Source organism: Triturus cristatus, chromosome 1_2, assembly GCF_964204655.1.
Source record: "Triturus cristatus chromosome 1_2, aTriCri1.1, whole genome shotgun sequence".
NCBI classification, from domain to species: domain Eukaryota; kingdom Metazoa; phylum Chordata; class Amphibia; order Caudata; family Salamandridae; genus Triturus; species Triturus cristatus.
In genome coordinates, this window is record NC_140580.1 from 141,886,172 (window position 1) to 141,911,813 (window position 25,642).

The window sequence follows — 25,642 nt, forward strand, 5'->3', positions numbered from 1 at the left end:
ACAGCTAAGCTAGAAGCAAGAATTGAGGGGTTGGAGAACAGAGACTGGTTTAATCTTTCCATTCAAGGAAATTCTGAAACACCATTACAGTGTTAGAGTTCTTTTTAGTATATTGTTTATTAATCATTTTCGTTTCCACTATTTTATCTTTATAATTACATCTATCCACATTATTTGCTCTAGAATAGATTGTCGACTTTAATGAAATCCTAACATACAGTCGCAGTGTGTATTCTCGAGTGTGTCTATTTAGGATAAAATGAGATTTGGAACCCAATAACAAATAATCCAGAGAGCCTCGCAGGATTGATCATTGCCCAAAACACTTCATCCTAATGTAATTTGCAGGTGGTTTGTGGGTTGCAGTCCACCAGGTGTACTGTCGATAGTTGGTAAGTTGGCATCAGGCTTGCCCTTTCGCCAGAGGTTCTAGAAAATGTGATATCAGGCAGATTTTTGTATGTGATTACAAAACATGGACCTAGGAATACCTTTTGATTCCCACACAAAGTTGCACCACCTTTTATAATGTATAAAATACTGTTTGTATGGTCTACTTTCCTTCTAAAACAGGCTCCAGACCACTCCCCACCATGTTAACAATCCATTGAGCTAAATATACTTTTACTAGTTGTGGAGCAGGATTTGGGGGGAAATGTTAATTTCTCCAATTTGCAATCTGACAAATGTTTTTCCAGCGACTTTTAGCAGTAGCTCAATCAATCAAGCAGGGGTTATAAAGCACGCTACTCACTTGTGAGGGTCTCAAGGCGCTGGGGAACGGGATGTGCGCGACTCCGTAGGTTATTTGAAGAGCCAGGTCTTGAGATCCTTTCTGAATTGGTGCAGTGTCTGGCGTCATCGGATGCGGTGGGGGGGAGTTCGTTCTAGGTCTTAGCCGTGAGGTAGGAGTAGGATCTGCCACCCGCTCTGACCCTGTGGATGCGGGGACCATCGCTAGGTCTAGGTCGGCAGAGTGGAGGTTTCTCTTGGGGTTGTGGAAGGAAATTCGTTCGTTGCGGTATCGGAGTCCGGTGTTATGGTCGGCTTTGGAGGTGTGTGTAAGCAGTTTGAAGGTTATTTTTCTTTTGACAGGGAGCCAGTGGAGTTCGCAAAGGTGTTGGGAGATGTGGTCATGTCTTGGGATTTTGAGGATGAGTCTGGCTGTGGCGTTCTGGACGGTCTGGAGTTTGCGGAGGAGTTTTTTTTTTGTTGGTTCCAACATAGAGGGTGTTTCCGTAGTCCAGTCTGCTGGTGATGAGTGCGTGGGTGACGGTCTTCCTGACATCGGGCGGTGGGATCAATTTGAAGGTCTTGCTTTGCAGAGGCTGTTGAAGCAAGTGGAGGACACAGCGTTGATCTGGGGGTTCATGGTGAGAGGAAAGTAGAGTATGATGCTGCGGTTGCGAGCGTGGTCCGTTGGGGTGGGTGGGTTTCTGACGGCGGGGGCAACCAGGTGTTGTCCCATGCAGAGGTGGTGGAGCCAAGGATGAGGACCTCTGTTTTCTCCGAGTTGAGCTTCAGGCAGCTGCTGCTCATCCAGGTTGCAACGTCTTACATCCCTTCTTGGAAACTGCGCCTGGTGATGTTGGGTTCCTTGGTGAGGGAGAAGATGAGCTGGGTGTTGTCTGTGTATGAGAGTATGTTGAGTCCGTGTTTCCTGACGATGGTTGCGAGGGGGTCCATGTAGATGTTGAACAGCGTGGGGCTGAGGTAGGATCCTCGGAGCACTCCACATCTGATCTCTGTACGTTCGAGAGGTAGGGCGGGAGTCTTATTCTTTGTGTTATTCCTGAGAGGAAAGATCGAATCAGTTGCCCTAGCAATATTTGCCATGAGGAGCTCGTTCAAATGTATGTGGATGATGTCATTCAGCTGTTCTCATGGATTTCTGTTTGATGCTAGATTGTTTTTCACCGAACTGTCCTAAAGGACTGTCTCTATTTAGATGGTATTTGGACTATTCCTTGGATTGATCATATAGCGATTTATTTATTTATCTGTAGCCTGAGACATCCTGATGTTTTTGCAAAAGCCTCTGTCATCACCATACAAGAAGTAACTTGGGTTAAAAATACAGTCCCAGATTATAAGCATTAATTGAGGGAGAAGTCAAAGTTACAGAACCCCACTGTAAGATCTTATACTCGTTACCTCAGATGAACCTTTCCTTACTCAAGTTTACAGTGCTAGGCACAGCTTACTGTTAATTTATTTTAGATTAAGCATAGGGCACTTTCTTTTAAATTTACCAAAGGATTCATGTTCTTTGTAGCATTGTTTATCCTGTCCTTGTGATAATTTCGCTATACAGTCGACCCTGCCTTTTATTTTTATCTTCAGTTTTTTAGATATATGTTCAAAAGCAATATTTGATAAGTTAAGAAAATTTAATTTTACACAATGTATGGTGACTTTTATTCATCTACGAATGCTTCTAAAGAATCATACTTCTCTTGAAATCTCTCATTTACTAGATTGTACTGTGAATATTAGGACTTTTATAAAATTATAATTTGCAATCAGTAGAATTTTTCATTCTTACATTTATTTGTAAATAATTTTTCTTCATACTGCAAATATTTATGTAATTTGTTTTTGTTTTGTTTGTCAACTATATGTTATTATAACAAAAAGACAATATATATAGATAATATTGAATGGTTGATTGTATTCATGATGATCATCATCTTATACTCTGCTTAATCATCTTGACCTTCCTCTTGAAACAAAGGCTAATTTTGATTTCTAGGAAATCAATATATAGACTGCCCATTTTTCTTAGCTCTGGCATCAGAGCATGTGGCATCTTTTGCACATTAGTTTCTCATTTCCATAATATCTTTTAGTAATAGTGGTCTCTTGCTTAGCAACACAATGTCGCCCTTTAATGTGCTACTGTAGGTATATGATTTACTCTGCTTAGCTGGATACTTTTGTAGTTTAGAAAAATGTAAAGTAAATTGATGCTAATTTGTACATATTTGGTTATAGTGCATATTTCATACACAACATATTATACAAGAAGATACGGTGTCAAATATTGTCATACTTGCATGGCATAACCACATACTTCAGAAAGCCATGGCACATAATTTATCCTAATCAACAGAAGCATTGATTTTCCGGAGTACACCTCACAGCGAGTATTTCATAATTTTTTGAAGTAATCAGAATTTCATGTGCCTTATATTGATAAAAAAAAGCTTTTTCTTTTTCATCAGCGTAAAAAAATAAATTCTTATTTAGGTTTCAATGAAAAAATTATTTGGGATAGCATGTTTCTAAATTCAGACCTTATGTTTTTTTTAACCTAACATAAAACATACTTTTAGGCTTTTTATGATTGGTTAATTTCACATTTGTCAGCGTAGTAGATGTTGTGTTGGACTTTGATATTTTATTAAATAAAGCAGTAGCAGCTGGTTAATTAGAGTAGTAGGGTGGGAATACACGTATTCACTTCAACTCATCCACATGCACACACTCACATCCACTCATCTATTCACAAGCACACTCGCAGCACATACTCGCACCCATTAATTCATAAGGATACAAATGCTCTCGTACTCACATCCAACTATGCACATACACTTGCACACACCCACTCACAGCATACAATTGAGCTCAAATACAGATACATTCATACATACACAAGTGCACCCGGATTTTCAAGAAAGGATTTACCTGGCTGCAGGACCAACAGGTGGTGGAAAGGATAAGCATGTAATGCTGGAGGTATGGCTGGGGAAAGAAAAAAAGGAAGATTCCACTTTCTCTCTTTGGCTAACCATGACATGGGTAAGATAGTGAAAGGGAGACATTCCCTAACTTGTCACTGACTCGGGAGATGTCAATGAGGCTTGCTGACACCCCCCTCCCCCAACTGTGTGAAGAGTTGGGAACGGGTGTTGTGAGACAGTTGGCCCTAACTACTTCTGAGCTTAAACCTGAAGCACCTCATTCTGGCTCTTATCAGTGACGCTCCTCCTAATCATTAGTGGTTAGGACCCTCACAGGGCTTTCCTGGACTGATGATTTCACTAGCCTCCAAGCTGTGGGAACTGAGTGTCTTTCAGGCTGACATGCTTTTGCTTTGGGGAAAAGGCTTTTTTTGGGGGGGAGGGGGAGGGAGGGAGTGAGCCCTGGTGCTTGTGATGACGGGCCACCTCTGACATGGAGGTTTTAATGTTGGTGAAGATATCTATCTCTTCTGCACTTCCCCCCCCCCTCTCCCCTCCCCCTCCAATCCCTACTGTGCCTACTTATATTTATTTGTTTTTTAAAGTCTGAATATTTTTTTGATCCAACATCGTCTTACTTTACTTACCATTTGGCCCTTTGTTATGTACTGAAATGAAGTGCGACCCCAGGTGCACAGTGTATGTCTAAAAGGTAATTCATATACAATATGAGAGGAACCAAAAAAAAAATTCCAGGTGTATTGCTGACATATTCAAGAAAGTATTACGTGGATTTATGATCCTTATGTAAATCTAATTTTTCATTGACCCATAAACGTTTCTTACAGTGTCCCACAGCATTTCGGGTTGGGCTTCTTCATAAGGGGGTTTATGTAGCATCAATTCCAGTGTTGGTCGACTGTGTCTGTCTTCAGAAGGTGCTCTTAACATCAATCACATGTAGCCAAACACTGTGTCCCTGTTTATTCTTAATTCAAAGGCTGCTTCCTGAAAGTAAAGGAATAAGCCTTGTATATTTGCATGAATAAAGTCCCTTAGCTAGAGCCTACCCCAAAATGCGTTTGGATATTACAAGAAAGTTTATGGATTGATGCAATGTGAGCTTTTGTAGAAGGATTATGAGTACATACATACAGTTGTATCCATTTTTTGGGGATTCCTCAACATTTCACTTGCAATGGTTTTATTCTGGCAAATTTTGCATGTACTACTTTTTGATAGATACGCTGTGCATACCGAGTTCAATTTCATTCCCTGGATGGTGGAATACTTGGTTGCTGCCTCCATGGAAGGCAGAATCATCAAAGAAACCTATAATTACATGTGGTAAGAACCTTTGATCAATCAGTAGTGTGTAATTTATTGCCCCACCCCCTCTTTGTGAGATACAAGGACAACCAGTACCAGTATGCAGCAACGTGGGCTTGAAACTGTCTGCAGCACGTTAAGAGGCTCATGAATGGTTTGATGAGCGATTCTTGCAAGTGCAGAAAATCAGATAAGATACATCATGAATATAGCTTGTATCTTGGTAGTTGCGGCATGCCCTCTCACCTCATTCCCTCTGCTTATTGCTATTGGGATCAGTCCATACCCTGAATGTCTTTGGGGTCATGTGGAATTCTCCTTCGGTAACAAATGAGGGTTCCGGGCAATTAAACCCGGTTTTCATGTTTTAAAAGCTCATACATTTCTCTAATAATTTGTGCGTAAAAGCATTTCCGAAATGCTGTTAACAGTTGACAGTGTTTGGGTAATAATGAGTATATTGTCTACGTTGTCATACTAACCTTGTTTATTTTATAAACCTGAATATGCATAATCAAAATCGAAAAATGTGCTGTCTTTTCATTGCATGTATTTTGTTATACAGGAAAGTGAAACTATTCGTTTGAACAGAGAGATTGAAAAACTTAAAGAAGAAATCAATTCCTACATCATCAAAGTGAAATGGGCACAAAACAAACTGAAAACTGAAATGGATACACACAAGGTCAGTTTTTGATACAAATAAACTACTTACTGAAAAACGAACTTGGTTTAATTCCTAGAAAAGCTTATCAGCATTCGTGAACACTTAATGCAGACCGGTTCAGTTGAATGTCTTTTGTATGAGATATGATTTATATTCCTCTGTTGAGGGCCACTTAAAAGGGAAGGCAATGGGTGAAACTTTCTTTGGTTACAGCAAATGGAGTGACAGGATGTTTTGCGTTAGTACAGTGACATTACCAAGATAGGAGATCTTTAATAATACTGGGGCACGTAAATGTGTGCATAGCAAGACAAAACCATGCAATAGAAATGCGACCACTTCTTAATTAGTGACCCAGTAGAGCTCTTCTAGGGCTTTAGGTAGGACAAAGATAGTGTGCACTGTATGCAAGCTTTGAAATCTGACTGCTGAAATCTGTGAATAAAGATTTCAGGTAGCAAGGTAGGTGAGAGCTTTTATAGACTGGCTTCTTTCAAAAAACAGAAAGCGCCCAGTGTTTTCTAATCTGGTAGAGCAAGTGTGCTTGTTATTATGCATTACCCACAGTATTTTGTTAGCAATATAATTGGGAATTATTTTGCCACACTGCTTGTAAACAAGGGAAAGGAAGTTTGCCCCAGAAGATGACTATTTTCGGTTAGGCAAAGGAACATAGTAAGCTAGTGTAGGCTTGTGAAAATCATAGGGCAGATTCTGGCAAGCAGGACAGCAGAGAAGACGATGCAAAAATCAACCATGTTAGATTACAGTAGAAGTAGATAGGTGTGCATAAGGAACAAAGGCAGAAGAACATCAGTGTTACACAAGAGTGGATCGACAAGGACAGAAATGCCAAACTGTATTGTATCGGTAATAATCTTTATGGCGTTGTGAAGCTGTATGATGCCTTGGTATCGGGATCCTAAAAGCTTATATGCTGTTGACATATTGCAAAGTTGGCAAACTCACTTCAGTGGTTAAGTAAATACATAGGATGCCATACCGTTTTGCGTTAGTGAGTACTTCCTTCACCAATGTAGGAGGTCTGTAATAACATAAGTACCCACATACACACAAAATACTCTTCCTTTGCGAATCCTGTTTGATCTGCATTGAAAAGGTTTCTATATAGGGGGCTAGTCTCTTAGGAGATACTTTACAGTGCATGTCCATCTGAAGTTCTTTGTTGTGAATTCTCTCCTTGTTTCAGAATGGCCATGATTGTTCCTTTGGTAAAGGATCCCTGAGATGGTTTGGTTTCTTGAAAAGTGAATAAAGGGTCCGCACTTTCGTATTTAATGAAATGGTAATAAAATTTTGTAGTGAATCCATCTGCCACTTGCACTCTCCTTGTTTTGAAAGTTTAAATATGATTGCTTCTCCAGTTGTATCTGCTTTGAGCGATACTGTTTCTTCTGTCACTGGTTATGTTAATATTTTGCTGAAAAAGATGTTTGGAGTTTATCTTTGGGGCAATTATTGCAGCAATATACTTTTTCCTAAAATTCTTGAACTATTGTATTAGAAACAGCCTCTGGTGTAGAGGCTGATTTGCCTACAAATTCTTAGTTGTACAATGCTATGCTATGGGATTTATAGAACGCATGGCCTCCGGAGGCATCCTAGCACACTAAGTTTGAACGTATGTAATCATAAAAAGATCACTGTGAAAAGAGACCTGTTTTATTGGATTTGCAAAAACGCAGCTCATTGTCCAGAAACCTAATGGCAAAGGGGAGAGAATTTCAAAGTTTAGCAACATTAAATTGGCTATTTTAACTCCAGGAACGGCCATCAAATATCCGTTAGACGAGCAAATCGATGCAATGGATCTCCATTGTTGTTTTTTTTTTTCCACCCATTCATGTCTGTTTCAAAAGTGATCATAACCGGTGTGTGATCGGAAAGCTCTACCAAGCTGATACTGAAGGGAACTATGAAATGTAGCTGTCTCTTGTTGATAAATATGTAATCTGTCCTCCGGAATTATGAGGATTGAAGAAAAAAGATTGCTTTGATCAGGATTCATAGTTATCCATGTCTTAGTCATATTCTTTTCTGCAATTAGCCTTCTGAGAGCTTTCTAGAACATACTGAATACATATCTTATTTTTGCTGCTGATTAGCTGTTTAGTATTGAGTCTACTAACATGTTACCACAAAGTATAATGTTAGCATGATGATAAATGTTGTTGATGGGGTCCTGTATTTGTTTCCAGAATCTGTGGTCACCTGAGTCAAGGGCATATGCACATTGTTGAGGGTGAAAGTCACTTTTTTTAATTTGAATTAACGTTTTTATCCATATGCCATGCTCTTCTGAAGAGGATGAAAATATGCACGATTTTTATTTTTTGGCTATTACACTGACAACTCATATTTTCTTTAAGTCTGGGCGGCGAACTCCGCCCGCTCGTGGAGTTTGCGGAGATTTATGCATTCCGTGTTATGCGGAGCTCGCGGTGTTCCGAAAAACTCCGCTCCACAGAGCAGAGTTTTTTCCCAAAGGTTATGTGTGCTTTTATACGGCTCAAGAGGGATTAGATTTTTTGCCTTTGAATTTAATTATTAATTCCCTTAGCGTTCCTTTATACCTAGTTTAGTGTATCCATTGTTGAATGATTATTTCTAATATAGCGTTTCTTGCAGCATTGTCCTCGTGTTTTTTGATAACATTTATTCCCTTCGTTAATACTGATCTCTTTATGCTGATTCATTGATGATTCACTTCATGTCGTAGGTCTCATGCTTTTTTTTCCATAATTTGTTTTGTTTAAAGCAGGTACATACAGTTTGATGTTCTATTAATTTTTCACAGCTCAGTTATTTTCATTACCGTAGGATAGTCAAACAGCGACGCATCACTCTACTGTGCTCTGTTCGATGTTGAGAGCAGTACATTGATTTTTAACAATCATTTTTATTACATTTTAATACTGTTTCCGGAAAGACAGCTATCAGCATTCAACATTAGTATACAATCTTAAAGAATTATAAGTTCATCCTTTGCTCATACATGTTAGTTAGGCTGGTGTAAGCAGTTGTAGGCAAACGCAGTTGCCTTCTGAGCACTTGCATGCATAGCATAGTGTCCGGACGTGTGGGCAACAAACTGAACTCAAATTAGTAACAATGAACAGAGTTGCCTAGCCGTTTTTATTTCCCCCTCATTCGTCATCTATGTTGCGTGCTCACTTGCTCCCCATCCCTCTGTGTATGTTGTCTGCATATCTGATATGTCCCTTTGCCCACATGTGCGATCTGCATCATTTACCTTCCAGATACATCACTCTCATCAGGGGAACTAGAACTCTTAACATCTCCCCCCCCCCCCCCCCCCCCCCCCCTTCCAGGGCGTATGTCAAGTAAGTGCTCCCTTTGTTCTTCCAGTTCATGTCTGCGAAGTCCTCTGCTTTCCTCATACCACAGTGCTGCTTCCTCAGCTAGAGCCCATTTTGTAAACGCTGCTGCCCACCTGCTATGGTGAGGTCCCTTGGGGAATTTCCAATGCATTGCTAATGCCCACTTGGTGACTACGAGCCCCAGGTTTATGAATCTAGTAGCTGCACTGTAAGATGTAGGAGTAGGGCACAGACTCAGCATGCATATTTCTCCAATACGTGCATGTCCTGTTATGGCCTCCAGATCTAGTGTGATCTTGCCACAGAATTCAGCTACCGTTGGGCAGCACCACACCATGTGCAGAAAGTCTGCATCCTCTCTCCTGCACATCGATCACATTTTACCCATTGTGCCTGCAATGGTGTTCAGTCTGTGAGGAGTCAGATACGTAGTGTGGAAATTATTAAGTTGTGAGTATTTGAGTTGGGTGTTCCTAGACAACTGATGGGTGTACTGTAGCATGGCATCCCATTCTTTGTCTGTCAGGCTTGTCCCTAGGGCGCCCTCCCAGGCGGCTCTAGCTCGGGCCATGGGTGCATGGACATCAAGAGCATAGTCTTATAGAGCCATGAAATAAATTTCCGCCTTTCCCTGAGTGTGAGGAGTGTCTGAAGAGTGTCATGTGTCAGGAGTTGCATAGATTTCGTTCCACAAAGCAATATTGCCCCAGTCAGTGCACTGTAGATCAAGAATTGGGAGCTCTGCACGTTACCTTCGTATACTAGGGAGTCAAAGCTCCCAAATTTCCTGTTGATGTAACAGTTCTCATACCATGTACAAGTCTGCCCCTGTCCAGCTCTTCGAGTCGTGAAGTACCCCCCTCTCAACGCAGGAGCATAAAGAGTTCTGCCTTGTGTTTTCCTCATGATTCTCTTCCACGTCTTTAGCCCCACTTTCAGTAGTTTGGGACATTCTGTTGTGGCTGATTGTCTATCAAGTAAAAGCGCCACAAGAGTTCCTTCATTACTCGCCTCTCTTATGGTGTTCAGTTCCTTTCATTCGGTCACCGTCCATCCACTGGGCCAGCCACTGTAGCTGATCAGTGGCATAGTATAGTTCGAGATCAGACACGCCCAGACCATCCTCCTGCGTTGGCCGCAATAAAGAGAAAGCGAGATTCTCTGACACCTCCCATCCTAGATCAATTCCCTCTGCAGTGTGGCTATGTCTCTGAGCCAGAATGTAGACCGCTACATCTTCCTGTCACGATGAAATGTAGAACTCTGGGCAGAATTTCCATTTTAGTTGGTGCATCTCTTGTCATTAGAGTGAGGTGCAGTGTGCGCCAGAATTTCACCATGGCTGTCAGCAACCACAGTGCTCCCCCCTTGTTACCGTCATGGACGTCCCCATCCGAGTGATATATTTTTACACCCAAATATTTGAGCATCATAGACTCCTAGGAAATACTCCGTTCAGCTACTTCTTTGTTCGGGGTGTGTGCATAGTAGGTTACACAGGTAATGCACCAGTTTTGCTCCAATTCCTAGATAGTCCCGAAACCGCCTCTAGGTCTTCTTGCATTCCCCAGGGTAGTCCTGTGTCTGCATCGTGTAGTTACAGTAACATTTCATCCGCGTAGAGAGAGATGCAGTGCTCTCGCTCTCTCAACGGGATAACTCGTATCAGGCCTTGTGCACGGATCATGGCCACAAAGGGCTTGATAGCAAAAGCAAATAATATGGGTGATAATCTGGTCTGAAATCGGGTGTCCCTTACGTACCCTAGTCCGCGCGCTCACATACAAAGTGCTACCCACCGTGTCCACAGTTCCCCGAAATTCATACGTCTCATGGCGATGAGGTTAGGGCCAGTGTACTGTGTCAAAGGCCTTGTGTAGATTGATGAAAAGAACTACCGCAGAGGTGCGGTATTCCAGGGCAGTCTCTTGCGGCACCCTGAACAATCAGCGTATATGAAGGGACGTGTGTTGGGGAGGGATGAAACCATTCAGAGCCGCGTGAATTAAAGCCCTGATGAGGGGGTACAACCAAATCGCAAGTATTTTATAATCTACGTTTAACATAGAGAGTGGTCAAGAGCAGTCGATTGATCAGGCATATTTGTTTATGTTGAGTTCTTTGGGAATATGTTCTTGAGACTTTTTTTCCAGGCTATTTTATTAAAAGAAGTATATCATCATCCTGGATTAATCTGGTTGGTATGATTGCTGCTCTAGCTTCTTGCTCGGTGGCACTGTCCAGAAATGTTTTCAATTCATTTGAACACTGAAATGTTTTTGTTTTACTTTGATAGGTCAGTCAGTACTTCCCTGGGCACTTGTATTTCTATAATTGATGTTGTTGTGTCTGGTTTTTGGCCTCATATCCAGGACATTACTTTTCCTTACACATGGGGCCTTTCCTGCCCATATATTTTTCTTACTCTGGACTGTCTCCAGGACCAAGTTAGCTTTAGTTCATTCAGGAATTACTTAAATTTGTTTTGACTTGGGTAATCGTGGAGGATTTGGATTTTAGTATCCAACCTTGCTAATAGATCTAACAACAGCAGGGTGTTTGCCCTGCCCACCTTTGTGGACCTGACCAAGTCAGTATGCACCTACTAAGCTCCAATAATCTTCTTACATACTTTCCTAGCATCAGCACAATAGAGATTAGATGAAAATTCTAACACCTGGCTTGTTCCAATGATGACTTCTTCAACAGTGAGGACACCTCTTCACCTTTAAATTCTAAAAAGGACCCTTTCACTTATAGAGGCTGTGATAAACTCCACATGAAGATCACAGTATACATACTTCTGAAACATTGGTATGGTATGAATCCTTAAGGCAATCAGTTCATTGTCGAGTGATAAACACTTGCATTATGATCCCAGAGTTTAGTGTTATAAGGTTACCTTTGTGCATAAGATCTTTGGAATAAGGATCCCTTCACCACAGCTTGTGCATGCGTGGGTTTTTTAAACAACACATCGCTGCTAGTTGATGATTGTATTATCCTTGATCACATTAAGAAACAACCAGTGAATTTCTTATGCTTCTTTTATAGTTAGACAGTGATTTTGATGACTTGGGCCTTTAAGAGAATGTTGATTGGGTTTTTGTTTTAATACCCATTGACCATTGAAGGTTGTTACTCCATAGAAACAATCTTACACCTGAATAATAATTATGGTTTGCGAAATCAATGTTGATTGTATCAAATTAATTGCATGACTAAATGTTGATTATGATTAAATGTTAACCATTATATACATATTTTATATTCCTTTCCTGTGCAGGAAAACATAGATAAACTAAAAGACACAACAATCAAGTTAACTCAAGCAAAAGAAGAAACCGAGCAGATACGAAGAAATTGCCAGGAAATAATAAAAACATATCAGGTATTGTGTGCCACTCCATTTGAGCAAGAAGAACTTTCTGCATAAAGCACACAAAATGCTGTACTATGTGTACAACCGCTTTTGGTTATTTCATCGCTGCTTATCTGTAATAAGAAAGTGGTATAACAAATAGGAGAAGTGTAAGATGTGTACATGTTCTGGATGTACACTGCAAGACAGTAAATGATGAGCAGATTATCTGAGCTGTGTGGTTGAGTGATGCTGGTGGATGGGCTAAGTCTCCACTGCTTTTTTTCTTCATTTCTCAAGGTGGTATGATGGCCACATGACTATGCTTATTTGTGTTTGATTGTCAACATGCAACTGCTGGCTTTAGGTCCATTGAGGGAACATACTTTGATATAAAAGAGAAATTATCGTCGCTTAATAGACGGTTGTGTTTATGCCTACATACTCATGGTATTTGGCCTGTCTCCCTGCCTCCCCCCCTCAAATACAGGAACTCGGCTGGCTACGGAATGTCCTCTTACCTAATGCATGCTTGCTTCAAACATACTTATCTAACAGTTATTGTTTTGTTCATTTTGAAGTTTTTTATTTCGGCTTAACGTCTTTTTTTTTTTATAGTACATGCGCAAATGGATTTTTTGCTAAACATTAAAGTTGTGAATGACTTACACCCCAATAAATCTAAGGAAAAAGATATCAAAATATTACTAGATAGGATGGTCTTGGTCTGGTTACGGAATCGCATCTTCCTACCGTTTGCTGCTGATGTTACCCTGCTTGCACAGCATCAACTTTATGCGGGTTTGCAGGACAACCATGCTTCGGGAGCTGTGCTCTCAGACCGACTTCTACGGGGATCTTTACCATCCCCTTTAAAGTGTGCTCACTCGCAGTTCTTGTAGCAGTCTATACCTGCAGCTCTCACACTGGTAGCAGAGGCATTTTTTTCTTCTGGATAAGAGTAATTATGATGCGATCACCGTGGATACATGACTACAGAGGAACAGCTCAATTTGTGCAGATACCGAAGTATACATTTGGAAGGAGCCATCTTGGAGTAGACTATGTTCCTGATCCTAATCATTGTTGAGCAATATTGACGTCTAACGTGGTCGACCTCGAATCTGGGGAACTGGGTTCGAGTCTCGGCAATGACGATGAACATCCTGTGATTCTGGGCAAATCACTTAATCTCCCTGTGCCTAACAAAAAAAGAAAAACATGAATGTGTCCTCATGTAACGCAACTGGTGCTTAGTAAAGTGCTCTGATACCCGATTTGGGTCAAGTTTGCGCTATATAAAACCCTGTAAAATAAAAAATTAGAATACAATGATTAGTAAAAACGTTACGTTTCATTTGGCGTAAGTAGTCTCTGTTCCTAATAGTGTGATGAAGTCCATTTATATAATGGCTATTGATTTAATTTCATGTTGCTTCACCATCCATCCAGTTTAGTGATAGCAATCATTTGCAGGACAGTGCCAAAACTGAGCTGTGTTGGTATGACTGTTTTACTCCTTTGTCTGTGTCCCTTATTAGCTCTTGGGGACAGATTATGCTTTCTCTACCCAAACCTAAAATAAAGGTGCTAACCAATTTCAAGCAGTGTTTATGTGGGAGAACGGGCCAGTGAGGTAAAGATGTCTTTTGGCATAAGAGCTGAGCTTAATGTTTGCACGCAATGGTAAAAGATTATCTCTAGCTGCAAACGTGTTTCCTGTGTATGTGAACATCTTTCTTTTACTCAAAAATTAAGCCCCTGGTAAATAGGTATGGGTACCAAAGATGGTCTCTCTGGGTTTCAGCATGTATTATGCCACCCAAAGGGACCCCCACAAAAATTGCATGGAGGCTGCCATTGCAGGGTGCCTGAAATGGCGTAAGCCATGCTGAATACACAATATTGCACACTGCATAAACTATATGTAAGTCACCCCTTCAGCAGGCATTAGAGCCCTAAGGCAGGGTGCATTATATTACCTGTAAGGGCACATCTGCATGAGCAGATATGCTCATGTGATGTCTAGTTCCAGTACTAAGACTTTGCAATTGATCAGGAGGCCACGTTAAAGGTATGATCTGAAAGAGACACGTTAGTGATAGATTCCTTACCTTAGAATATCCCCAGGCGTGTCAGACTGGATCCGGAAAGTTTTTTGTTGCAGTACCCCTGCGCGTCAGTAGGTGGCGTCGTGCGGCTGCTCGTCCATCACTGGCATCGTAAGCGGCGAGATGAGTCACGGAGACTACTTGGGCGCCACCCATGCGCGCTGACGTCAGTTCTTTCTTTTTCCGCGCCAGCAAGCGCAGATCCAGATTGAGCACGTACCTTAGTCACTTTTTGACTACTCTTTTAAGACTTTTGTCTCCCCTTTATTCTCCTGGTGCACGTAGGGATGCCTTGATTTAAGTCTTGTGGGGTCTGCCGTCGCAATATGTCGGTGGCGGACCCCCTTGATGTTTGCCTCTACTGCCTGGAGACTGACCACGACTCGTCCCAACGCCTCTCCAGGTCCCGGGAAGTCGAAGAAGCGTATTTGCTCTCCGACATCCCCCCGTCGGTCCTCGGATGCGGGCGGGGAAGGGAACAGGGGTTCTGCCCCTGTGGCTCCTTTGGAGCCTGGGAGTCCCGTGGCCTACCCGACTTACCCGGATCCGTCGGCGACTCCCGAACAGGTGCAAGAATTTCTTGCCACCATGAACCGCCTTTTTAGGCCTCAGGCTACCGCCGGCGCGCCTTCAGGCCCCATGTCCAGATCCTGTTGGGCCGTCGGCGCCGCCAGCAGATCCAGCTTCGGCGCCACAGGGTCCTACGCTGTTGGCTCTGGCTGCGCCGCCCTCGGCTCAGCCTCCGGTGCCGCAGTGGATGCCGTTGCGCCCTTGCCTCGGTTCCAGGACCATTTCGTTCCCGCCTGGGACCTGCATTGGAAGAGGGCGCGGGGCCATTCACGGCACCGTTTGTCCCTTCTCCGGCTCTGCCTCTTCCGCCACGGCCGGTTCCTCCTGCAATGAAGGTGGAGGGTGACTGGGAGGGGTCCGAGGACCCTCTTGCTCCTCAGTGTGACTCCGAGCAGGACTGGGTGGACGATCTGGAGGACGCCGGTGACCTCTGTCTCTTCTGACCCGGGATTTGCCTCTCCCCCGCCTACAATGGAGGAGGGCGCTTCCTACACGATGGTGCTCAGTCGGGCTGCTGAGGTCCTCAACCTCGATCTTCCTACGGTGGCCCTCAAAACTAACCCCCTCACTGAGGTGCTCCAGACGGCATCTACTTCGTCAGAGCCACTGCTGCCCTTCAACAACGCCCTCACTGACGTCCTGTTGGGCACTTGGTCGCGGCGTGTCACTGGGGCCCCTGTGGATAAGAATGTCGCTAGACGTCACCGCCCAGCGCCTGGTGACCCCGCGTTTCTGACCACTCATCCCACGCCAGAGAGTCTGGTCATCCAAGCCTCGACGTTGCAGAGTGCCTTTCCCACGGCTCTGACGGATAAGGACTCTAAGAAGCTGGAACAGTTCGGTAAGCGGTTGTTCTCTTTGGCCAGCTTGGGGCTGCGGTCGGTGAACACTGCCTGCTTGTTGGGCCGCTATTCCCACGAGGTGTGGTATATGGTTGCTCAGGTGTTACCTCAGTGTCCTGAGGAGGGCCATGCTGTGCTTTCCCATGCGGTTGCTGAGGGTAAGGATGCGGCTAAGTTCGCCATTCGGTGTGGTTTGGACACCGCTGACTTGTTGAGCAGGGCGATGTCTATGACTGTGGCGCTGCGTCGCCACACCTGGTTGCGATCTACTGGGTTCTCGCCCGACGTCCAGAGCTCGCTCATGGACATGCCCTTTGATGGCACTCGCCGGTTTGGTGATCAGACCGACAGTGAACTGGAGCGTTTTAAGGACTCGCGGGCCACAGCCAAGTCCTTGGGTCTTTCCACGAAGAGCCCAGCCACTCCTGGTTTTCGTTCCATTCGTGGCCAAGGCAGGGTGTGCCCAGGTACGTTCCTTCAGCAAGCCTGTGCAGAACCAGCCTCCGCGCGGCCGCGGCTTCCGCAGGGGCGACTCTGGGAATCAGCATGGGGGGCAGTCCACCTCCGCCCCGCTGCTTCTACCTCCAAACCTTCCTAATCCGAGCTTTGTGGAGCACCCCACTGGCATGCTATCACATCCGACAAGTGGGTGTTGCAGATCATCCGCAGGGGTTACTCCCTTCCCTTTCAGTCCACCCTTTCCAGCCATGTCACCTCGGTACCACTGCATGTCGGGGGAACACTTGGCGACTCTCCAGCAGGAAGTTGCGGCCCTCTTGGCCAAGGGGGCCATCGAGTGCGTTCCTGGGCCAGAAGTAGGGAGTGGTTGTTATTCCCACTACTTTCTGGTCCCCAAGAAGGACAAAGGGGGTCTGCGTCCCATCTTGGACCTACGGAACGTCAACCGCTTCCTTCGGAAGGAGAAGTTCAAAATGCTAACTCTGGCACAGGTCTTGGCTGCCCTCGACCCTGGAGACTGGATGGTAGCGTTGGACTTGCAGGATGCATATTTTCACATCCCCGTCCTGCGGGACCACCAGCGTTACCTGCGGTTCACGGTAGGCCAGGAGCATTTTCAGTTTGCCGTGCTCCCCTTTGGCCTTACCAGCGCCTTTCGGGTGTTCACGAAAGTGATGGCGGTGGTCGCAGCTCATCGGCGCCGGTCAGGGGTGTCAGTCTTCCCTTACCTCGACGACTGGTTGTTGAAGGCGGGCTCGCCCCAGGCTGTCGTCCACCACCTTCAGACTACGGCTGACCTCCTGCCTTTGCTGGGGTTCTCCATCAACGTTCCAAAGTCACACCTGAGTCCCTCTCAGAAGCTCCCCTTCATCGGAGCGGTTCTGGATTCAACGCTGTTTCGGGTTTATCCTCCCGAGCAGAGTGTCCGGGATATTCAGGCTATGATTCCGAACTTTCAGCCTCTGCCCCCGGTTTCAGTCAGGATGACCCTTCGGTTTCTGGGTCTGCTGGCCTCCTGCATCCTGCTGGTGATACATGCCAGGTGCTAAATCAAAAAAATAAGAGGGGGGACCAGGAGCTCGTTCAGGTCCAGTGTCCGTGCTCCACAAATGACTATTCAATCACAAGGGACAATGTTGCATGTGGAGGGTGCAAGGTGTCACTCAGTCCAAAAAATAAAGATGTAGAGTAGGAAAGATGAGAAGAGAAGGATGAAAAAGAGAGAGGCAGAGGTTCATCCCCAGTATCAAGGATCCAATCCCGAAGGGGAGGGTCAAGTCTTGCCTCTTAGTTGCCCTCACACACCCCGAAGGATGTCATGCTTCATCATCGGGCTCTTGCTCCTCGTCGGGCCGGCGCTTCAATGCACGACGGGCCACCGAAGGGTCACTCTAACGGAGATCTTTTAAGAGAAAAGCCGTTTTGTGAGTGCAGGTGTGTGGGGTGGACCCGGTGAAATAGGTGGTGAGGTGCGTGCAGGGGTAAATAAAACTACCTAGGGGTATCCACTAGTGTACTTTTTAATAGTGTGGTGCCCCTGGTAGGTTAAAAAACCCAAAGGATGGTGAGTTACTATGAGGCCCGATGTGCCTGTGTAACTAAATAAAAGGTCGACATGTTTCACGCCTTAGGAGCCTGAATGATCAATGGCGTTTCTTCAGGACCTAACTAATGCGGTGAATGTGCACGTCAGAAAAGAAAGGGGTTCTCGAATAGAGATTTATTTAGCGATTTCTAGAGCGCCTGGTGACCCAAGAGATGGCCACCCGCAAAGGTGAGAGGAAGCTTGGGGTTGACCGCAGGGTTAATCGCCCTATTACGTGGTCTGCAATCTCGATTTGCAGATATGTCCAAGCGAGGAAGGTACCTATAGGGGATGAAAAAAATGGAAAAAAGGAGGGAAAGGGAAAAAAAACAGAATGATTGTTCATGCGTCAGACGCCTTGTGGCAAAAGTGTATAATAAACCTTTTCGCATACTATTAGTATGCGTCCAAGACAGCATAACCAGACCAGTGGACAAACAAACATTAAGAGAAGACAGGACATGGTCACAGTCAACGCCTGTTGGTGCCGGCGGGGGGGGACTCGGTGGCGCTGTGTCACGGTGAGAGGTCACAGGTCGTGAGCGCGGCTCCCCAGGTACACCACCCGTCCATCTGTGGCGGTAGCTGTGTAAGTTATCCTTGTAGGCAGAGCGGAGGCCAACGAGACAGATAAGGTGTTCCGCCTGGTGTGTGTCATGCCCAGAGGGGTTGTTGAGGTAATTGAACCCCATCCAAAGGGATGTCGCGCTCACAGTGCAGGAACATCCATGTGTTGTGTGATCACCCCTCGTTACCAGCTTGGATGGTAGCGGATACGTAGTGCAGCACACACTCAAGGAACCAACGTAGGAATAACTATGGGGGCGGTGCCCTGCTTACCCTCACACGATATGGGAACAGTCTCCCTAGGCTAGTCACCGCTGGATGCCCGCACCCTATTGGCTAAATACAGGGGAGAAATTGCAAATGCAGGCAGAGTTGTAATGAATATCAGCTTCGGTCAATGCGGGTTAAGCACAATAAGTCTAGTGCCCAGGGCAAGATCAATACATTTCCCCCGTCAACACTGTTGTTTTTACTCACGGTTGCGTCGGGTGCCGGCTCTTAAGCACCTACCCCCTCCCAGCGGCTGCTAAGTATGTGTGTCGCCTCCATCTTGTATATATAGCTTACGGGGCTTTGGAGGAAGGCGTCTCCCCCTTCCTGGCCGGTGTACGTGTCATGCCGAATCACCGACTACTACCACTGCGCTTGCTCGGGGGAAAGTGTCTTCCGGTGAGTGTGCACATGCTCAGTAAGCGCGCCTCTGTCGCGCATGTGTCTGCATGTAGAGGCCCCAGCATGATGCGGTGGGACTGCGATTAAAGTTGATATTGTTATAACCACGTGGTGGTTTAATACACGCTTCATGTTTGCCCTGTTGGTTACGGTAGTGCATTGGTCCCCTTGGGGGTGGTATTTGTATTTCGAGGTGACGAGAGTCCCGGGTGAATAAGCCATGTTGAGCTTGGTGTGCGGAGTGTTCTAACCACACGATCGTCTGGTTTAAATAAATGCTTTCGTGGCCCTGAGAGTATATCTTCTGTCAGGGTGATTTCTGAGACTACTAGGAAAATTTAGGTTCAGGCAGCCTGCCTCTCTTTTTCATCCTTCTCTTCTCATCTTTCCTACTTTCTTTTTTGGACTGGGTGACACCTTGCACCCTCCACATGGAACAGTGTCCCTTGTGATTTAATAGACACATACCAGGTGGCATATGCGGGCTCTGCAGTGGGACCTGAAGTTCCAGTGGGCGCAACATCAGGGCAGGGCAACCTGTCCGATCATGTCCAGATCTCGGAGGGCACTGCACGACAATTGCGGTGGTGGCTCACGAATCGCGAATGGGTCAATGGCAGATCCCCCTCCCTTCCCCTACCGGAGCACGCAGTGGTGACGGATGCGTCCCTCCTGGGATGGGGAGGCCACTTGGGAGAGGTGGAGATCAGAGGCCTCTGGTCTCTGGTGGAGTCCCGGCTCCATATCAACCTTTTGGTGCTGCGGGCGATCCGACTTGCACTGAAGGCATTCCTTCCCTCTGTCTGGGAAATTGTGGTGCAGGTGTGCACGGACAACACCACCGCCCTGTGGTATTGCAGCAAACAGGGCGGGGTGGAGTCCTGGACCCTATGTCAGGAGGCTCTGCACCTCTGGACATGGCTGGAACATTAAGGCGTTACCTTGGTGGTTCAACACCTGGCAGGTTCTCTGAACGCCAGGGCGGACAAACTCAGCTGCCGGTGCTTGATGGATAACGAATTCCGTCTGAACTCGGACATGGTGCAAGGTCTCTTTCTGCAGTGGGGAGAGCCTTGGTTAGATCTATTCGCCACCGAAGAGAACGTGCAATGTCAACAGTTCTGCGCGTTGGAATTTCCAAGGCGGCACTTGCTCGGCGATGCTTTTTGTCACAAGTGGAGCTGCGGTCTATTGTACGCCTTTCTGCCTATACCACTTCTGCCCCGAGTGCTGAAGAAGATTCAGCGCAACCGGGCCCAAGCCATCCTTGTGGCTCCGGATTGGGCACGAAGATACTGGTATCCCGAGCTACTCAGCATGGCGATCGATCCCCCGATCAGTCTGCCTCTTCGGGAGGATCTTCTGTCGCAGCAGCAGGGGACGGTCGTCCACCCGAACCTGTCCAGCCTCCACCTCAAAGCGTGGAGATTGAGCGGCGACGGTTGACAGCTTTCGATCTTCCTCCAAAAGTCTGTGATAACATTCTGGCAGCCAGGCGTCCCTCCACTTAAACAGTATACGCCTGCAGGTGGAACAAGTTTGTGGCATGGTGCACAGTGAAGGCTGTGGATCCCCTTCCTGCCCCTCTTTCTGAAGTTCTTCTGTTCCTTTTTTCTTTGGCCCAGCATGGCTCTGTTCTGGGCACTATCAAAGGTTATCTGTCAGCCATCTCTGCCTTTTTGAGGATTCTAGATCAGCCTTCTCTCTTTAAGTCCCTGGTTGTTAACCGTTTCCTGAAGGGCATTACGCACATGTTTCCTCCCGTGCCGTTTATCATACCTCAATGGGACTTGAATCTCATTTTGACCTATCTGATGTGTGCTCTTTTCGAGCCCCTTCATACCTATCCTCTTACTCTTAAGACGACTTTCCTGGTCGCTATCACCTCTGCCAGGAGAGTGAGTGAGCTCCAGGCTCTTTCTTCCAAACCTCCTTTCCTTTCTGTTCATCCGGACAAGGTGGTGTTAAGGACCCGTCCTTCTTTTTTGCCAAAGGTGGTCACGCCCTTCCACATCGGGCAGACCATCACTTTGCCTAGCTTCTTTCCGCCTCCGCATCCTATGAGGGAGGAAGAGAGGCTCCACCGTTTGGACCCGAAACGTGCGCTCGCATTCTATCTGAAGCGTACACATTAGTTCCGGGTGGATGACCAGCTCTTTGTTGGCTACGTGGGCGCCAAAAAGTTCGGGCTGTGCTCAAACTGACCATCTCTTGGTGGGTTGTTCTGTGCATCAAAGCATGTTACTCCTTGGCTAAGAAGGAACCTCCTGTGTGGCTGCGTGCCCATTCTACCAGGGCAACTGCAGCCACTACTGCCTTGGGACGCGGCGTCCCCTTGCAGGACATATGTCGGGCAGCTACGTGGGCCTCGCTGCACACGTTTACCAAGCATTACTGCCTTAACAGTCGGGTCCGGAGAGATGGCTTCTTTGGCCGTTCTGTTCTCCGAGACTTTCTGGTGTAATCTATTCGCAGACCCACCACCGGGGTTGGTATTGCTGGGGTATCTATTCTGAGGTACGGAATCTATCATTAGGTGTCTCTTTCAGATGCACAAGTTACTACTTGTGTAACGATATATCTGTAAGAGACATTAGTTAGTGATAGGTCCAAATCTAGCCCAATATTGTGCTCCTGATTGTAATGCAAAAACACTTATGCCCGGACTGTCGTCTGGCTGACACAATAATTTTGTAGGTGCTGTTGCACCTTTCAAAATCTGCAGAACTGGTCGCACAGTCCTTGTACACAGCTGCGAGCTGTGAAAGGGCTGGAATGCGGTCAGCCATCTTATGCCAAAAGAGGTCAGTGCCGATCACCCCAGACACTGATGCCTGTACTGCTTCTGCGCCTACATGTTCAAAGTAGATACGAAGCTCCTGATCAGGAACTTCGCTCAAACCAGGGATGGCTGAATATGCACTCTTGTTTTTAGGCAGGATGCAGAGTCGTGCAGGCTTGAAAAGGCGTACATGTTTCAAGAATCCAATACCTGGTTGGGCCTCCCCATGTAATTGCTCACCTTTTCAAGAGAATTTTCAAAAGCTTCATTAAGTTGGACTGTTATCTTTTTGTTTCTGTGTCAGAGTTAATTTAGTCCCTGCAGTGGTCTCTAAAAATGGTCATAGTGACTCCAAAGTGAGGACTGAATTGTTTGTTAGGTTCATGTGGAGGTCCTCTAGATAATCATACACCTTCATTGTCACTGGTGTCTGACTCTGGAATAAGTCCATCAGATTTAAATGTTCTGCCATTTTTATGCCACAATGTCCAATTGAACTTTAATGCAGTTTTTAGGTCTCGCCTGCGTGGGCTGCGCACATGCGCAGTCTCGCTGGCGAGATTTAATGATTTAGAGGGAATTCTGTAAAGGGCTTCAAGCCCCGCCCTTCTTTCCCATTGGCCAGCGTCACCGTTTATGCTAAACGGTGGCCAGCCATTGGGAAAGAGCACTGTGTGACGTAGACTTTTCCACTTTTCGGCCGGCCCACTTGGACGGCCTCGTCCACTTTCCTGCTGTCGCAAAAGGTTTCTTATCTTTATAGGACTATGTGTTCAAAACACATGGCCCTATAAAGACAAGAGATCGAGGCTTGTTTTCTTTAGTAAGCCAAGAGTTTTTATTGCAAGTTCGCCCTCACAGAGGAGGGGCCGCGCCTCCTTCTCTTGCCTTCGCTGTCACTCTGCCCCCTCCTCCCTTTCCCTCTCTTTCGATTTGTGTCTCGCGTTCACTTTCCCCCCTCCCTCCTCCTCAGGATATCTTTGCCTGTGCCCTGTACTTTCCCTGCATGCCCTTCTGTGCCCCTTTCTTCATCTACTGGTTTCCCGCCCCAGCGCTCACACGAACCCCATTTTTTGATTATTCTGTTTCTAGGGTCGGTCCGTAGGCGCAGATGAATATTTTTGTCTCCGTTTTCATGCCAGTCAGCTGATCGAGTCAACGCAGGCTAACCCTGCCCCATGGTTGCCCCTTTCCCCGTAGGAGAGTCTCACCAGAAAGAGTTCTTTAAGTAGCCCCCGAGGGGTACCCCTACCCCCCAAAAGCCGGAATTCCAGAGACTATCACACTTGACACAGAGTGCCCGGTGGCTTGTATGGCACAAATGCTTTAAGCGGAGCCATGGGAGCCAGGTTCACGAAATAATTGGTGGATCCTGGTCACATGGCCGAATTTTCAATAGGCAAGTGCCGCAGGCTTCTTGCCCACTGGTGAAATGTAAGCAATTTTTATCAATTTTAAGAGTCAAGAAAGCTTCCAGTTTAAGTGCCAAAAGTCTACTCCTGCCTGCTCTGTATACACCAGTCCCCTCTGCTGATTCTGCGCCCTGTAAATAATAATAAATGGCAGTCAGGGCCCACCTCGTGCGCTGTGTGCGGCGGGCCCAAAAACAATGCGCCCCTGGGCCCGCCGCAGACTGGGCACGCGGCGGGCCCAACATTAAAAAAAGTAAATGGCAGCCAGGGCCTGCCGCGTGCCCAGTGTCTGTCGGGCACAAAACAAACAAAGAAAACAATGACCCCTGGGCCTGCCGCACAATGGGTACGCGGCAAGCCCAACATAATTAAAAAAAGAAACAGAATGACCGCAAGGGCCCACCACGTGTCCAGTGTGCGGTGGGCACAGAACAAAACAATGCTGCCTGGGCCCGCTGCACACTGGGAAGGCTATGGGCCCAACATAAAATATAAACAGAATGCCTGCAAGGGCCCAACATAATTTTTTTTAAATGACCACAAGGGCCCGCGGAGTGCCCAGTGGGCCCAAAATAAACAAAAAAAACAATGCCCCCTAGCCCACCGCACACTGAGCATGCGGCGGGCCCAACATAATGGAAAAATAAAAACAGAATGCCTGCAAGTGCCCGCCGCGTTCCCAGTGTGCGTCGGGCCCGAAAACAATGCCCCCTGGGCCTGCCGCACACTGGGCACGTGGTAGGCCCAATATTTAAAGAAAAGGGCAGCCAGGGCCCCCGTGTGCTGCAGGCCCAACATAAAAAAAATAAATGGCAGCCAGGGCCCGCTACATTCTCCCTGTGCAGCGGGCCTAAAAACTATGCCCCCCTAGGCCCGCCGCACACTGGGCACACGCCACGGGGCCAGTAGAAGGGGTCCGACATCTTTCCTTGGATTTCGCGGGCACTTTTGTAAATAAAAAAATAAAAGCACAGCCTTTTTACAAAAGTGCAGATTTCGCGATTTTTTTTTGCTAATCACGAAATCCTGGAGGGTCTGATTAGTCTGCAGGGACAACATGCTTACCCCTCCAGCCCCTGGCTGAGCGTCGTGTCACAGGGCTCAAACCATTCACAACACTGTATTGCAGCGTTATGATTGGCTGCAGGGAGCCTGGGAGCCCTGGTGCTTCCTGTTTCCTCTCTCCCTAAGAAGCCAGGAAGAGGATGTGGGAGAGGCACCACCCCGCCTTACTGCTACTAACAGGTAGCAGCCGCCGCTGCTGCAGATAATGCTGCTGGCATCTAAAACTTTCATGTGTTTCTCATAAGGACTTACATCATTGGAACCGTTTTGTTATATTAAATGTCTGCATGGCAGTGAACGGTGGGTTAATATTTTAAATATAATAGCAGGAATAACTCAAATCTCCTCTCTCTAATCTTTGTAAAGGGGGCTCGGGCTTCAAGCCTGTTTAAGTTTGAACTGCATGCGTTTTAGGGTTGCACGAATGATCACTGAGAGGGTTGCGTTAGGGTTACCACGAGTATTCGTTAATTCCAGTCTCACTACAGCTGCTCTGTAAATCTCACACTTTATTCCACTACTTGCTTTTAAGGGTTGATAAATATGGGTTCAGCAGAATATATGTGGGGTCAAAAGTGAATGAACTTTTAGAGAAACACCCCTTATCTTGCTTCACGTTATGCTTTGAGTGCAGTTATGTCCTAAGGACTACAGGCAATAAGGAGGAGGGTTGTTTGGGACTAGTATTTTGTCTCTTCTGCAATATGTCCATGTTATTCATTGTGCTGTTTGCTTTCAGGCTGCAGGATGATGGCAAGCTTCCTAGAAGTATGAATTTTTTAACTGGATCTCTGTCATCAACTTGAAACCATTATTAGAGTGCTGTTCCATTTGTAATAAGGTATATAAAGCACTAGAACTGAATTTAGTAGTACATTTTTTTTCTGGCTAGGAGGATGCTTTTAGGTCTCGCCTAGCGCAGCGAGCATGCGCTACTCTAAGCAGAGCGCCTCTTGTAATCACTCCAGACTTCTCCAGACTTTCACTAAACTTGTGCATGTGGCTTTTTATTTCCCACACTTTCTATTGGCCTTTGCGGGTGCATGTCCCACCTTCTCTGTCATTCTTTCATTCAGAAATCTTTATTCGGCTATATTCCAAGCCATTAAAGAGTACATTATAAAACAAAGAATTTCTGATTTACAAAATAAACAATATAAACAATATTTTTTTAA

General features: G+C 45.9%; 1 protein-coding gene across 8 annotated transcripts in view; it reads left to right on the top strand.

Moving 5' to 3' along the window:
• The window catches only part of CCDC186 (coiled-coil domain containing 186), a 422,247-nt gene that overhangs the window by 143,565 nt on the left and 253,040 nt on the right, over positions 1 to 25,642 (top strand). For all 8 annotated transcript variants that reach the window (XM_085603302.1, XM_085603297.1, XM_085603300.1 and 5 more), the window contains exons 6-7: positions 5,578 to 5,697; positions 12,328 to 12,432. In XM_085603302.1, coding sequence (XP_085459428.1) covers positions 5,578 to 5,697; positions 12,328 to 12,432 — 225 coding nt within the window. The remainder of the gene's footprint in view (positions 1 to 5,577; positions 5,698 to 12,327; positions 12,433 to 25,642) is intronic.